Genomic DNA, 13,750 nt, shown 5'->3' on the forward strand with positions numbered 1-13,750 from the left:
GCCTGCCCCTGCCGCCTGGAGCCCAGTACCCCGACCCCCTGCCCTGCCTGCCCCTGCCACCTGGAGCCCAGTACCCGACCCCCTGCCCTGCCTGCCCCTGCTGCCTGGAGCCCAGTACCCCGACCCCCTGCCCTGCCTGCCCCTGCCGCCTGGAGCCCAGTACCCCGACCCCCTGCCCTGCCTGCCCCTGCCGCCTGGAGCCACCCCAGCTCTGCGACCCGGCCCCCCGCGCCTGGAGCCCAGTACCCCGCCCCCCGCCCCTGACGTTCTCCCCTTAGCCCATCCAGCCCCCTTCCCTGGGGAGGGAGGACAGGGACAGGGGCTGGTCTTTGCCCAGGGCCTGGGCTGTGGTTCCCCCCCCCCTCCCCGCAGCGTCTCCCAGCTCTGCAGCCTCTCCAGGCTGCTGGGAGGGAAGGTTTGCACTAGAGCTGAGAAAGGGGAGCCCCCCAGGGATGGGGGGGCAATGCGTGGAGGGGGCTGACCAGGGGAAATTGGATCCTAGGCTGCCCCCTGGCCCCACTCGCCGTCTGTGGGTTGCCCTGCCGGCCGGAGCTGCTGGACGTTTCACTGCCAGGGGAGGGTCCGTTCCCCCCCGGCTCCGGGAGCCGCCTGCAGATGAGTCCTGCCCCTGCAGAGTGAGGGACGGTCCTGCCCCGGGGCTGCTCCCAGCACCAGGCTTGGGCCCAGGGAGAGCCCCCCCACCCCCACCCCGGGGGTCAGTGTGTGAGGAGCCGGAGGGGGCAGGCACTCCGTGCCCCTTGCCCTCAGACACCTCCGGCCTGCCGCAGGCTGGCAAACGTCCACCGGAGCCCGGGGCGACCCCCACGTGTGGCTGGGGAGGCCCAGGGCCTGTGCCCCTGGGGGCGGAGCAGGGGCCTGTCTCTTGAGCAATCCACACTCCTTGTCCCGGGTGTGAGGGCCTCCATCTTGGCCGGCGTTTGAACCAGGGCCTCTGGAAGCTGCTGGCCCGGGCCGGGCACGGGATGGGAGGTCTGTGGCACTTGCTCACCAGTGGGCTACACGTGCACGTGACTTGCACTAGTGACAGCAGCGTGTCGGGGGAACCCTCCCTCCTGCGGGGTCTCTCGCTGCTCGGCGGGGAGTCCCCGTTTCCAGAGCTGATTCCCCGCCCCGAGCCCGGGACAGTCCTCTCTGTATCCCCCGCTCTGCTGCAAAGCGCAGCGCCCGGCGCCGGAGGCTCCACGGAGCCACCTCGGCGTCACGTGGCCCCCATGAAATATTAACCACGGAGCGAAACCTGCTCGCTTGACTCTGAACTCGAGAAACTGGATCCGACCCCTCAAGGGCACGGCTCTGCAGCTCCCCGCTGCACCACTTCCATGGCACCAGCCCAGCCTGCGTGGGGAGCAGGGAGACAGACGCTTGCTAAGCCCTCCGCATGCCCAGAGCCCCCCTCTCGGCCCCTGGACCGGAGCAGAGGCCAGCAGAGCAGCCCCTTGCTGAGTCGTGGGTGCCGCTGCCGGTTTGCCCTGGTGGTAAAAGGCACCGGACCGCGGCCTCACGTCCCAGCCCCGCTCTGACCTTGCTCTGGGGGATCTCAGCCTGGAGTCCGGCTCTGATCACAGGGCAAGGAGGCGGGATGCAGAATTCCCCCACCCGCCGAATCAAACCCCTCCAGACCCTCGGCCGGGGGAAGGGTTGCCAGCGCCGCGAAACTCTGGCGGAGAAGGCCGTGTCCCCCGTGCCCTCCTCTCCGGCTGGACCCCGAGGGAGGCGCCTTGTGGGGCAGGGAGAGAGGAAAACCCGGGGGGGCTGTGTGAGCCGGGTGCATTTCACACCCCGCGCCGGCGGCTGTCTCCGGCGCGGGTTAGATCCCATTGAAAGCGACCGTGACGTCGGCCCCTGACTCAGCTCAGAGCCCGTCGTGGGACTCCATTGCGGGGCATTACTTATTAATGCACACGGCGTGGAGGCACCGAGGCCGGCGGGCCCGGCGGGGGGACGTGAGCTCCCCCAGGATCGGAGCGGCGGGAAAGCGGGTTGCAGCGGGGCTGTGACTCCCCCGTCTGCGTCTCACTTCGGTTCCGCCCGGGGCGCTCGAATGGCGTGGGAAAATCCCCCCTGGCCACGGCGGGGGGGAGTAAGGGGGCACGAGTCGGGGGCAAAGGGCCCCGCCCGATGGAAATCAGTCTTGGGTGCAGTTCCAGAGTCACCGCAGAGCTGGATCGGGCTCTGCTCAGCTGGGTAGGCGGGTGTGTCCCTGGGCTGCAAATGCTCCAGTGACTCCCCCTGCGAAGGGCAATGTGGGAACATCTTGTAGCTGCTCCTAAGCACCCTGTTCCTAAGGGAACGAGCCCCTCCCGGCCTTTGTCCTACTGTCCTAGCCTCCCGGCACCAAAGTCACAGCTCTCCAGCTGGGGGGTGTGTGGCACATTGGCTGGGACAGAGTTTTAGGGACCCAGGACCAGATCCATGACCCATCTCGTCTTTGACAGTGTCCAGAACCGAACGCCCCACGTACTGTCAGGCGAAACCCTGCAGTAACCACCATGAAGTATCCTCAAGTCCCTAAATGCAAGAGATTGGCTTGAAGCAAGAGGTTTTCTAGGTCCCCTCCCAAGCTCTGGCTGCTCTAATTACTCTCTCTGTGTCTATTCTCGCTATTCAGACAAATAGCCAGCCCCTCTTGGAGCCCAACAATAATCCTGTGGCAACCAGGTCCAGTCTGCTCTGCCTTGGGAGTTGAAATGAGAGCCCATAATTAGCCTGTGGAACTCCCTGCCACTGGATGTTTGGCCAGGCTGAGAACCACTTGCTCCTTTGAGCCTGAGTGAGGCGCTTCGGACTGATCCGTCTCATTGCAAAGTTAGCTTTATTCTTCATAGCTGTGACTGGGATGGAGATAGAAGTAGAACCGAGCTGTGAAATTCAGACCCGGAATTCAACTTCCCCAGGGGCTGGGGGTGTTTGGGGTCGGAGCTGTTGGTCTGGTCAGGGTCTCTGAGAACTTGACAAGCCCAGAGCCCTGCAGGCCCTGACTTGGGAATAGACTGATGGGCACAGGTAAGCACCACTGAAACCAACGTGCTCCGTGCTTAGCTGAGTCAGGGCCTTTATGAACCAGCACCCCCTGCACTCTGTGAAGTGGGAAAATATCATTAACCCCGGTACGGAGGTGAAGTGAGCTGGGCAAGGCCTGATGGTCAAACAGAGCCCAAATCTGCGAGGACCACAGGCACCGCTGTATTGGATCAGACTCCAGGTCCACCTAATTCGGGCTGCTTTGGCTAATACCGTCTTCTTCCGGGGAAGCAGCCAGAAACCTTGCAGGGGGAGAATCGGTCCCTTAGGAGAGTCTCCTGCTGACCCCTAGCTGTAAGAGCTTGGCTTAAATCCTGAAGCATGAGAGTTCGCCACCCGTGTGCACATCCAGTGGTGGTGAGTTCCACAGTCTAGCTATGTTCTGGAAGGAAAAAATACGTCCTTGTATGGGTTTGGGATTGCACCGGAATCCTGGCTTTGGTTCTACCTGAGGTGCCTGTGCTTATCCACACAAGTCTGTGTTTGCGTAGCGGATACAGTCCAGTGCGTGTTACAGCAATGCAAGGGATAGAGCTGGAAGAAAGCAGCACAGCCCATTGTCAGGGTTAAATGAGCTGACTGGACGCCGTGCTGTGCGGCTTCTTTATGGAGGAGCAAGCGGTGTGCAGGGAAAACAGTCCCCCAGGCTCCCTGCTGTCACCGTGACCTAGTGCCCGGGGAGGGCGGCATGGGAAGGCCTCTTTGGATGGCTGGGTCTCCGCTGTGAGCATCAGTCTGTGTGTGAAAGCAGGGGCCTGCCTGGCGTGCACCCACGGGCATTGGAGCGGCCGGAGCGCGTGGTCACGGTGCAGGTGGACAGGCGCAGGGACAGAGGGGAGGGTAAGAGCCCCAAGGTCCTGCCAGGCAGGGGGGAAGGAAGATGCTCCGGTAGAGAAGCTGAGCCGAGTGGCAACGGAACCAATCACAGGCCCAGCCGGCCCAGTATCCCGCTTCTGAGGCGGCCACCATGGGTTGCTTTCCCGTGCACTGGGGGCTCGCACGGCCTCACCAGCGTGTGCAAATCCGGCTGGGAGACGCCAGGCTGTTCACCCTACAGCGAGCGGGCGGCCGCAGACCGGAGCAGCGCCGGCCGCCCAAGGAATGGGCCAGGGTGGCGCTACTCCCACAGAAGGTTCACGTGGCGCCGTTACGTGGCGGCCATGACGGCCGGGCGCCACCCCTGGGTGCGGTGACATTAGTGCCCCCGGTTCAGCTGAGGTAGCACGAGCGTGGCAGGGTGTGCTTGCCCTGCAGCGCCCCCTGCTGAATGGGAGTGGGGCTGCACATGCTCTCTGCCTCAGTTTCCCTTCTCGGGAAGCCAAGGAGAACTCCCTCTTGGTGCTTGGGGCTGGTTTATTAAAAAGGGGCCATAACAAACTACCCCAAAGAAGCAAAAGGGCTTCTGGTGCCTGTCGGGTTGGAGCCAGCTTCTCCCTCACTTGGCGTCACTTCATCCAAGGGTTGGACAGCTCTCTGCTGCTTCCGTGGGGAAGACGGAACTGGTCCCAGTCTCCCAGCTTGGCCCCAGTTGGTTGGGTGAGACGGGACCCTGGCCCCGGGCCCTTAAAGAAACGGGAACAAGAATTCCCCTCTCAAACCCTTCTCACTCCCAGCGCCGCTTCCTCTGTCTGAATAGCTCCCAGATCCTTGTGTCCAGAATCGGCCCTTTCAGCTCTTAACTAGCCGCAGGGTGGGCTGGATTGACCATTAGGCAGTACTGCCCTTACGGGGTAACTTCCCCGTTGCACAGCTGTCTTCTGAGCCAGGCACTGCTCAGACACGTACTGTCCCCATACAGTTGTTAGTCTAAGGGCTTCGTCCAAAGCCCACTGACGTCTGCCTTCAGATCGGGCCCTAAATGGAGGCAACGAAGACGAGAGAGAGAGAACAGATTATCCCCATTTTGCAGAAGGGGAAACAGGCAGAGAAACCGACTTGCCCAGGCTCACGCGGAGTCTGTGAGATCGCCCCAAACTGCCCCCAGATCCCCTGAGTCCCAGGCCAGGGCCCCAACTGCAAAGCAACCCTCCAGGCCAGGGGTCTCCACCTCCCGGCCCGCAGGCCAGTCCCAGATCATGCAATCCAGCCCCGGACTCCCGGCGGGCCAGTCTGTTACTGTCCCTCAAGCCCCGCCCCTTTCTGCCATTGCCCCGCCCTCTCCCCCCATAGCACTTGGGGAACCTGGTGCCGCGCGGTGACAGCCATGCCCAGTGCGCGCCGCTTCCCCTGCAGCTCCTGTCGCCGCTGCCCCGTGCCAGCCCCCTCCCCTCCAGCGATCCCCAAAGCTGGAGAAGGCGGGGCAAGGGTGGGAAGGGGCGGGGCTTGGGGCCAGTAACGGACAGGCACCCCCTAGCCCTCCAGAAGTCCTGGGCTGAATTGCACAGTCTCCAGCCGGCAGGTGGGCCGGGACTTTGCGACCCCCGATCTCGATGGCTGCTGATTAAAAGGGCTGAGCAGTGTTATCCAGAGTGGTTACAGGCGGGGGCCTGCTGGACGCAGCTGGGATGCTCTGTTTTCATGGCACCCCGGGGTGGGGGGGCAGTGCTGTAGCTGGCGTAGCGCCATTGAAACAGCCGCCATTAGCTCCTCATAAGAAGGAGGCCTGATCTCACGGAGGCTGCAAAGCCCCCGCTCTCGTGGACTTGTGTGGCCAGCGGGGTATTCCGCCAGGCGGGGGGGGGGGCCTGGGTTTCTTTCTGCTTCCTCCAGCCCCCCCGGCAGCAAAAGTCCTGCAAGTGGCACGAAATGTACAGGCCTGCTGGTTCATCTCAGCACGCTGAGCTGGCCCTGCAGGGCTAACGGGAAACAATGTCGCCCAGGGTTAATTTGGTGCCAAAACGTCAGCCGATGTGTCCGGCGCTTTCCTCCGTCACTCTGAACCCCGGTGTACTCACTCCCTTTGGCGGGGCGTCACCGTCACTCTGACCCCGGTGTACTCACTCCCTTTGGAGGGGCGTCACCGTCACTCTGAACCCCGGTGTACTCTCTCCCTTTGGAGGGGCGTCACCGTCACTCTGAACCCCGGTGTACTCACTCCCTTTGGAGGGGCGTCACCGTCACTCTGAACCCCGGTGTACTCACTCCCTTTGGAGGGGCGTCACCGTCACTCTGAACCCCGGTGTACTCACTCCCTTTGGAGGGGCGTCACCGTCACTCTGAACCCCGGTGTACTCACTCCCTTTGGAGGGGCGTCACCGTCACTCTGAACCCCGGTGTAATCACTCCCTTTGGAGGGGCGTCACCGTCACTCTGAGCCCCGGTGTACTCACTCCCTTTGGAGGGGCGTCACCGTCACTCTGAGCCCCGGTGTACTCACTCCCTTTGGAGGGGCGTCACCGTCACTCTGAACCCCGGTGTACTCACTCCCTTTGGAGGGGCGTCACCGTCACTCTGAACCCCGGTGTACTCACTCCCTTTGGAGGGGCGTCACCGTCACTCTGAACCCCGGTGTAATCACTCCCTTTGGAGGGGCGTCACCGTCACTCTGAGCCCCGGTGTACTCACTCCCTTTGGAGGGGCGTCACCGTCACTCTGAACCCCGGTGTAATCACTCCCTTTGGAGGGGCGTCACCGTCACTCTGAACCCCGGTGTACTCACTCCCTTTGGAGGGGCGTCACCGTCACTCTGAACCCCGGTGTAATCACTCCCTTTGGAGGGGCGTCACCGTCACTCTGAACCCCGGTGTACTCACTCCCTTTGGAGGGGCGTCACCGTCACTCTGAACCCCGGTGTACTCACTCCCTTTGGAGGGGCGTCACCGTCACTCTGAACCCCGGTGTACTCACTCCCTTTGGAGGGGCGTCACCGTCACTCTGAACCCCGGCGTACTCACTCCCTTTGGAGGGGCGTCACCGTCACTCTGAACCCCGGCGTACTCTCTCCCTTTGGAGGGGCGTCACCGTCACTCTGAACCCCGGTGTACTCACTCCCTTTGGAGGGGCGTCACCGTCACTCTGAACCCCGGTGTACTCACTCCCTTTGGAGGGGCGTCACCGTCACTCTGAACCCCGGTGTACTCACTCCCTTTGGAGGGGCGTCACCGTCACTCTGAACCCCGGTGTACTCTCTCCCTTTGGAGGGGCGTCACCGTCACTCTGAATCCCGGTGTACTCACTCCCTTTGGAGGGGCGTCACCGTCACTCTGAACCCCGGCGTACTCACTCCCTTTGGAGGGGCGTCACCGTCACTCTGAACCCCGGCGTACTCACTCCCTTTGGAGGGGCATCACCGTCACTCTGAACCCCGGTGTAATCACTCTCTTCGGAGGGGCGTCACCGTCACTCTGAACCCCGGTGTACTCACTCTCTTCGGGGGGGCGTCACCGTCACTCTGAACCCCGGTGTACTCACTCCCTTTGGAGGGGCGTCACCGTCACTCTGAACCCCGGTGTACTCACTCCCTTTGGAGGGGCGTCACCGTCACTCTGAGCCCCGGTGTACTCACTCCCTTTGGAGGGGCATCACCGTCACTCTGAACCCCGGTGTACTCACTCCCTTTGGAGGGGCGTCACTGTCACTCTGAACCCCGGTGTACTCACTCCCTTTGGAGGGGCGTCACCGTCACTCTGAGCCCCGGTGTACTCACTCCCTTTGGAGGGGCGTCACCGTCACTCTGAACCCCGGCGTACTCACTCCCTTTGGAGGGGCATCACCGTCACTCTGAACCCCGGCGTACTCACTCCCTTTGGAGGGCCGTCACCGTCACTCTGAACCCCGGTGTACTCACTCCCTTTGGAGGGGCATCACCGTCACTCTGAACCCCGGTGCACTCACTCCCTTTGGAGGGGCATCACCGTCACTCTGAACCCCGGTGTACTCACTCCCTTTGGAGGGGCGTCACCGTCACTCTGAACCCCGGTGTAATCACTCCCTTTGGAGGGGCGTCTCTATGTTCACACCAGAGTCTGGCCCAACTAGTCGGGGGTAAGGCAGAGCCGTTCGTACACGGGCCCTTCTATGACCTGCTGCGCTAGAGGTCCGTTGCCCTTGCTGGAGAGGCGGGATTAACAGATCCTTTGGGTCGCTGGCTATTCGGGAAGCATTTCTTAGGGTCCCACTGGAAACCTTTTTTTTTTACATTTTCAGAGGGTCAAAAAGTCAAAAAAAATCATTGAGAGTTTCAGAGTCATAGCACACTAGAGCCGGAAGGGACCTCGAGAGGTCATCAGGTCCAGTCCCCTGCCCTCACGGCCCGACCCAGCACCATCTACCATCCCTGACAGGCGTCTGTCCAACCTGCTCTTAAATATCTCCAGAGATGGAGGTTCCACAACCTCCCTGGGCAATTTATTCCAGTGTTTGACCACCCTGACAGGCAGGAAGTTTTTCCTAATGTCCAACCCAAACCTCCCTTGCTGCAGTTTAAGCCCCTTGCTGCTTGTTCTATCCTCAGAGGCCAAGGGGAACAATTTTTCTCCCTCCTCTTTGTAACACCCTTTTAGATACTTGAAAGCTGCTACCACGTCCCTTCTCAGTCTTCTCCTTTCCAAACGAAACAAGCCCAAGTCTTTCAGCCTTCCCTCCTAGCTCCTGTTCTCTCGACCTTTCATCATTCTTGTTGCTCTTCTCTGGCCCCTCTCCAATTTCCCCACATCTTCCGGGAAATGTGGGGCCCAGAACTGGACACAAGACTCCGGCCGAGGCCTAATCAGCTCACAAGTGCCTTCAAGAGGCCTCGGCCCAGCACAGAGCTTTGATGCCGACACCGGTGAGGCTCTGGTGCTGGAGGTGGCGAAGGAGGGGCGGTCCCAACCTCCCTTCATTTGTGACGAGCCAGACGCCTTGCTCCCAGGGCGGCCCCGGGCATTGCTGTGCTGGATGCCTGGGCAGGACTCTCCCCCTCTGAAGGGGGCTATGGAGGCAGGATCCCTCCCCCTCTGAAGGGGGCTATGGAGGCAGGACCCTCCCCCTCTGAAGGGGGCTATGGAGGCAGGATCCCTCCCCCTCTGAAGGGGGCTATGGAGGCAGGATCCCTCCCCCTCTGAAGGGGGCTATGGAGGCAGGATCCCTCTCCCTCCGAAGGGGGCTATGGGGTGAAAGGCTGCCGGGACTCCCAGAGGAAGGCCCCTGCAAACCGAGTGGCTGCGGCGGGTGGTCTGGCTGCCTCACTCAGCTAAGAGATGGCCCCTCTGAATGGGGAACGAATCAGCCACTTAGCGCCTGAGCCAACAGCCACTGAGGTCAATGGGAGCGTTTCCTTTGACCTCCGTGGGCTTCGGGTGAGACCCTCATTGAGGTCATGCCCAGCGACAGCCCTGGCAGCACCACAGTCTTCCAGTCAGCTGCTCGCTCTGCCCCTGCTCTCAGCCGGGGGGCATGGGCATGTCTCGGATGGAGCAGAATCCTCAGCCCTTAGAATAATAAATCAAAACCGAAATCCCGGCCCCAAGCACAGACTTTATGCCGCCCCCCAAAGGAGATGAGCCAGAGACTCTGTGATCCACCAGGGACTTCGCTGTAGCTACTGCTTTGACGTGGCAGGTGCTCAGACAATATGGGGATGAGTGGCAAGATAAAATCGGTGGCTGTGGTGGGTGGATGTGTATGGGGATGCAGGGAGAGAGATGGGGGCGTGTTTGGGGATGGAGGGAGAGATGGATGGATGGCTAGATGTGTCTAAGGATGAATAGACGGGTGTGCGCGGGGAGACAGATGAATGGATAGATGGGTATGTGCGAAGTGCATGCATGAATGGATAGGTGTGTGCAGGATGGACAAATGAATGGATAGATGGGTGTGTGCCAGGTGCATGCATGAATGAATAGGTGTGTGCGGGGTGGACAGATGAATGGATAGATGGGTGTGTGCCGGGTGCATGCATGAATGGATAGGTGTGTGCAGGATGGACAGATGAATGGATAGATGGGTGTGTGCCGGGTGCATGCATGAATGGATAGGTGTGTGCGGGGTGGATGGATGAATGGACAGATGGGTGTGTGCGGGGGGGATGGATGAATGGATAGATGGGTGTGTGTGGGGTGGACGGATGAATGGACAGACGGGTGTGTGCGGGGGGACAGAGGAATGAACAGAAAATCATATTGTTCTGGAATGTGTATAGGAAATGAGAGAGCCGGCGTCTTTATTTCTCATTTTCAGCGTGTTGGTGGCTGAAGAAGGGGAGGGTTCTGGTTGAAAATGACACCAGGAGCCGGTTGTGTAGCGGCATAGGATGGGGGTAGATACAATGTCAGTTACATGTATGGGACCAGGACTCTGCAAGTCAACGTGATCTCAGCTCAAACATCCGCGAGTGCAGCAATTCTAAGTCTTGTTTTCCCCCTGAAGAGAACCACAGGAGTGTGTAGTAACTTCATCTCAACAAGGTGATTTGCCTGGAATTTCCTTACTTTTAAAAATAAAATGATTGTGGAAAAGCCACTAGTGCTGGGGGAAGCTCTTGTTCTCTGTCAAAACGTCAGTTATAGTCTGGTCCAGGTGCCAGCTGTGTTCATTAGCACACTTTGCTGGGCTCGACAGAGCTGCATCCAAATTCCTGCAGCCTTTGCAACGCCGTCCAGCCCAGCCAATTCAGCTCAAGAGGTAGCAAAGTGCCCTTGCAGACTTCTAAAAGTCCAGCTCATTTGGCAGCAGACGAGAAGATGTCTGCATGCTAACCCCTACAGCCGCCTTCATGGCTTTCGACCCGGTCGCTTCTGCCTAGGACTTTAAGGAGTTGCTGCGGCGGGGGGAGGTTTTTTATCTTGAGCAAATATGTGGCAATTTGGCTAATTAATCTCTGGTTTTGGGGTCTCTTGGCTGCAAGCAGCCCCCTTCCCCCCGATTCTTCCCCAGAAATGGTGAAATATCACTCTTCAGCTACGTTACACTGCACGGTTTTTTTGGGAAAAGATACGCAAAATGCGAATCGCAATTTGCATATCTTTTCCCACTTTTTTTTTCCGAAGAGGCTTTCCTGACATTTGGCCTGTCTACACTGAGCCAAACGTCCCAAATAAAAACAACCCTCTTTTTCGGAACATCCCTTCTTCCTCATAAAACAAGGTTTACAGGGATGCTAAAAAAACGCGTCCGCTCTTCTGAAAAAAATTTCAGAAGAGCAGATGCGTTCCTTGGACGCGGCAGAGTTTTTCCGGGATATACTCTTCTATATTTCCAGAAACTCCCTGTGCATTCTGGTTTCCAAAGATGCTGTAACCCTTCTATAAGTCACCAAGAGCAGTGCTATTTTCTGGGCACAACAGGCCTCCAAATTTGCGTTTTTGGAAAGGCTGGCAACTCCTTCCCACCCTCTTTCAAACTCAGTTATTTACAAGGAAAGTCCCAAGTTCTGTGTCCTGGAGCTCAGCAGGAATCCAAGTGGAGATAGGTTCCTTGCTCACAGTTCCAAGCCTCTTCCAGCCAGCCCTCTGCCCAAATGCTCCCGTTTTAGAACAGCATTCTCCAGGCTGTGCCCTCGGTTCTCTGTATCCCTCTGGAGTCTTTTTCTCCTTCCCTCTCTTGCCTGCACACCCCTCTGCTCACAACAATCCGATCCAGGCTCCTTCGCCAATCTCTCCCAAGTTCTTGAGCAGCCTCCCATGTGCGTGGGTTTTGGGGGGAGGCTGCTGCTTTCAGCCCCCTGGTTCCATAAAGGAGCTCCGTCCCAGATCCTTGAACGTGTGACGACGTGTCGGAGTTCCCCCAACACTGCACCCCCGCAGCAGCAAGAACAGACTCCGCCAGCCAGTAGAAGAGAGGCCGCAGCCCGATGGGGCCTGATCCTGGGTTCTGATCCATCCTGGCTAGAAGTCTCATGGTTCTCCCTGGGACACAGAGCTGGGGCAAGTTGCGTGGGAAGGACTGAACTAATGGTTGTGCTGGGCACTGGGGCGTGCGAGTCCTGCAGAGCCTTTAGGGGGATTTGCTGCAGGGGATCACGTCACAGCTGTGGCTTGATCCCCGTGGCACCCAAGCGCCTTGTCCGATCTCAGGGCCCTGCAGGGTGCTCCAGGGAAACTGACGAAGTCTGATACCTTCTGGGACGAGGTCTCGCTGATTTACAAGCAACGGGCTCACGCCTGGGTCTCCGAACGCGGCACCAGTCACATCACAGCAGGCAGCTCTGAGGGTGCAGTCCCCAGCCTGCCTTTCCAGCCAACACTGTGCCCCAAAAGCTCTTCCTCTGGGATTGTTCTCAGGGCCACATTGCGAGCACTCTCGGGTTGGGGCTGCTGCCCGCTCTCTCTCCAGGCTCCACACTACGGTGCCGGAACTGGGCCGGCATCACCCCCAGCGTAGACGCAGCCTGTGGCTAAAGGAGGGGTTTCTCCATCACCTCAGAAGGCTGGGGAGCCGGGCTTATGGGGTTTGGACCAAGCTGCATCTGCAGTGATTCTGTTTGAATTCATAACGGTGCCCTGAAGGAAGAGCCTGCAGGAAGACTTGTCGGGGTGTTGAATCCTTTCTGGGCTGGGTGCTTTTCTTTGGGGTGCTTTTCCGGATGGGCGGGTCTACAACTCCTGCGCACAGCGGGTCTGTGGGGTGGTGCCCTTTGGCCTGAAATCACTTGTAACGTGGCCCCGAGTTGGTATTTGCAGCCTCAGTGGGCTGTTCCCATTAGGAAGAGAAATGGGTGGTGGAGTCAGGAATTTCTTTGGTGCAGACTTGTTTATTTACAAGCCGCGAACGTGAAGTCCTGTATCCCCGAGCGCAGTAGCTGCAAGTAGCAGCCGGCAGTTTGCTTGCTCCCGGTTTCCAAGCCTGCCTTACCAGCCAGCACCCTGCCCAGAAGAAACTCGCTCTCCATTTTCTACGGGGCCAGCGCCTTTCTTGCTGGCTTTCTCCCTGCTGTGTGGGTCCTTCCAGGCGTAAGCACACAGTGCTGCAACCAAACCAATGCCCCAGCCGCCGGTGTGCAATGAGTCCCCAGGGATACCCCTTTTATTCTCTCCAAATTAGTTCTTGCTCAAGCCTTTCAGTGCAGTGCCTTGGGCAGTGGCTCCCATAGCTTCAGCTATCACCAAACAAATGGGTATTGAATTGCTCCCTCAGTTAGGCGGAATGAAGGGCAGATAGCGTGCACCTTCCGCTCTGTGCAGGGGTCAGGCACTGGGAGCTGCTGCTCGCTCACCGGGTTTGTCCTGTGTCATTCCAGACAGCAGCGACAGCGACCTTGAACTTTCATCCGTCCGGCACCAGCCGGAAGGGCTGGACCAGCTGCAAGCACTGACCAAGTTCACCAAGAAGGAGCTGCAGTCGCTGTACCGGGGCTTCAAGAACGTGAGTGTCTAGGGAGGCCTGCCCCCAGAGGAACGCTCCCCGGGAGCTGGGCCTCGTGGCCTCTGCTGGCTCCGTCTGCTGGATGGACGCTAGGGTGGGGCCGTCTGCTCTTTACACCTGCCTGCGGGGGAGACACCCTGGGGATGCAGGTGGGGGCAGAATGGATGGGGGGGAAGCGTATTACAGACCCGAGCCACAGCGCGTGCGTGCGCTCAGCTGGGGATTCGGTTTCTCCTCAGCACGGTCGTTCCCGAGCGCCTTCCAGCCGTGCGCGAAGCAACGCACTGAGCCGCCTGTCCCCATGGGGCCAGCGGGCGTACCGCAGGGAGAGGCGTCGCAGTGGGGAGAGAGGGGGCCATGAACTCCAAGGTGTACCGGGGTCCGGGTTCGAGGAGGGAGCGTAAGAGCAGAGGCCAGGCTGTGAGAGATGCCCTAAGAGGACGGACCTTGGGAAGAACATAGGAACGGCCATAGTGGGTCAGCCCAA

At 59.7% G+C, this 13,750-nt stretch overlaps 1 protein-coding gene across 4 annotated transcripts in view; it reads left to right on the forward strand.

Moving 5' to 3' along the window:
- The window catches only part of KCNIP3 (potassium voltage-gated channel interacting protein 3), an 84,203-nt gene that overhangs the window by 58,942 nt on the left and 11,511 nt on the right, over nucleotides 1-13,750 (forward strand). For all 4 annotated transcript variants that reach the window (XM_075910719.1, XM_006129115.4, XM_075910718.1 and 1 more), the window contains one exon: nucleotides 13,139-13,263. In XM_075910719.1, coding sequence (XP_075766834.1) covers nucleotides 13,139-13,263 — 125 coding nt within the window. The remainder of the gene's footprint in view (nucleotides 1-13,138; nucleotides 13,264-13,750) is intronic.

The sequence above is a fragment of the Pelodiscus sinensis genome, chromosome 28, assembly GCF_049634645.1.
Source record: "Pelodiscus sinensis isolate JC-2024 chromosome 28, ASM4963464v1, whole genome shotgun sequence".
Taxonomy (NCBI): domain Eukaryota; kingdom Metazoa; phylum Chordata; order Testudines; family Trionychidae; genus Pelodiscus; species Pelodiscus sinensis.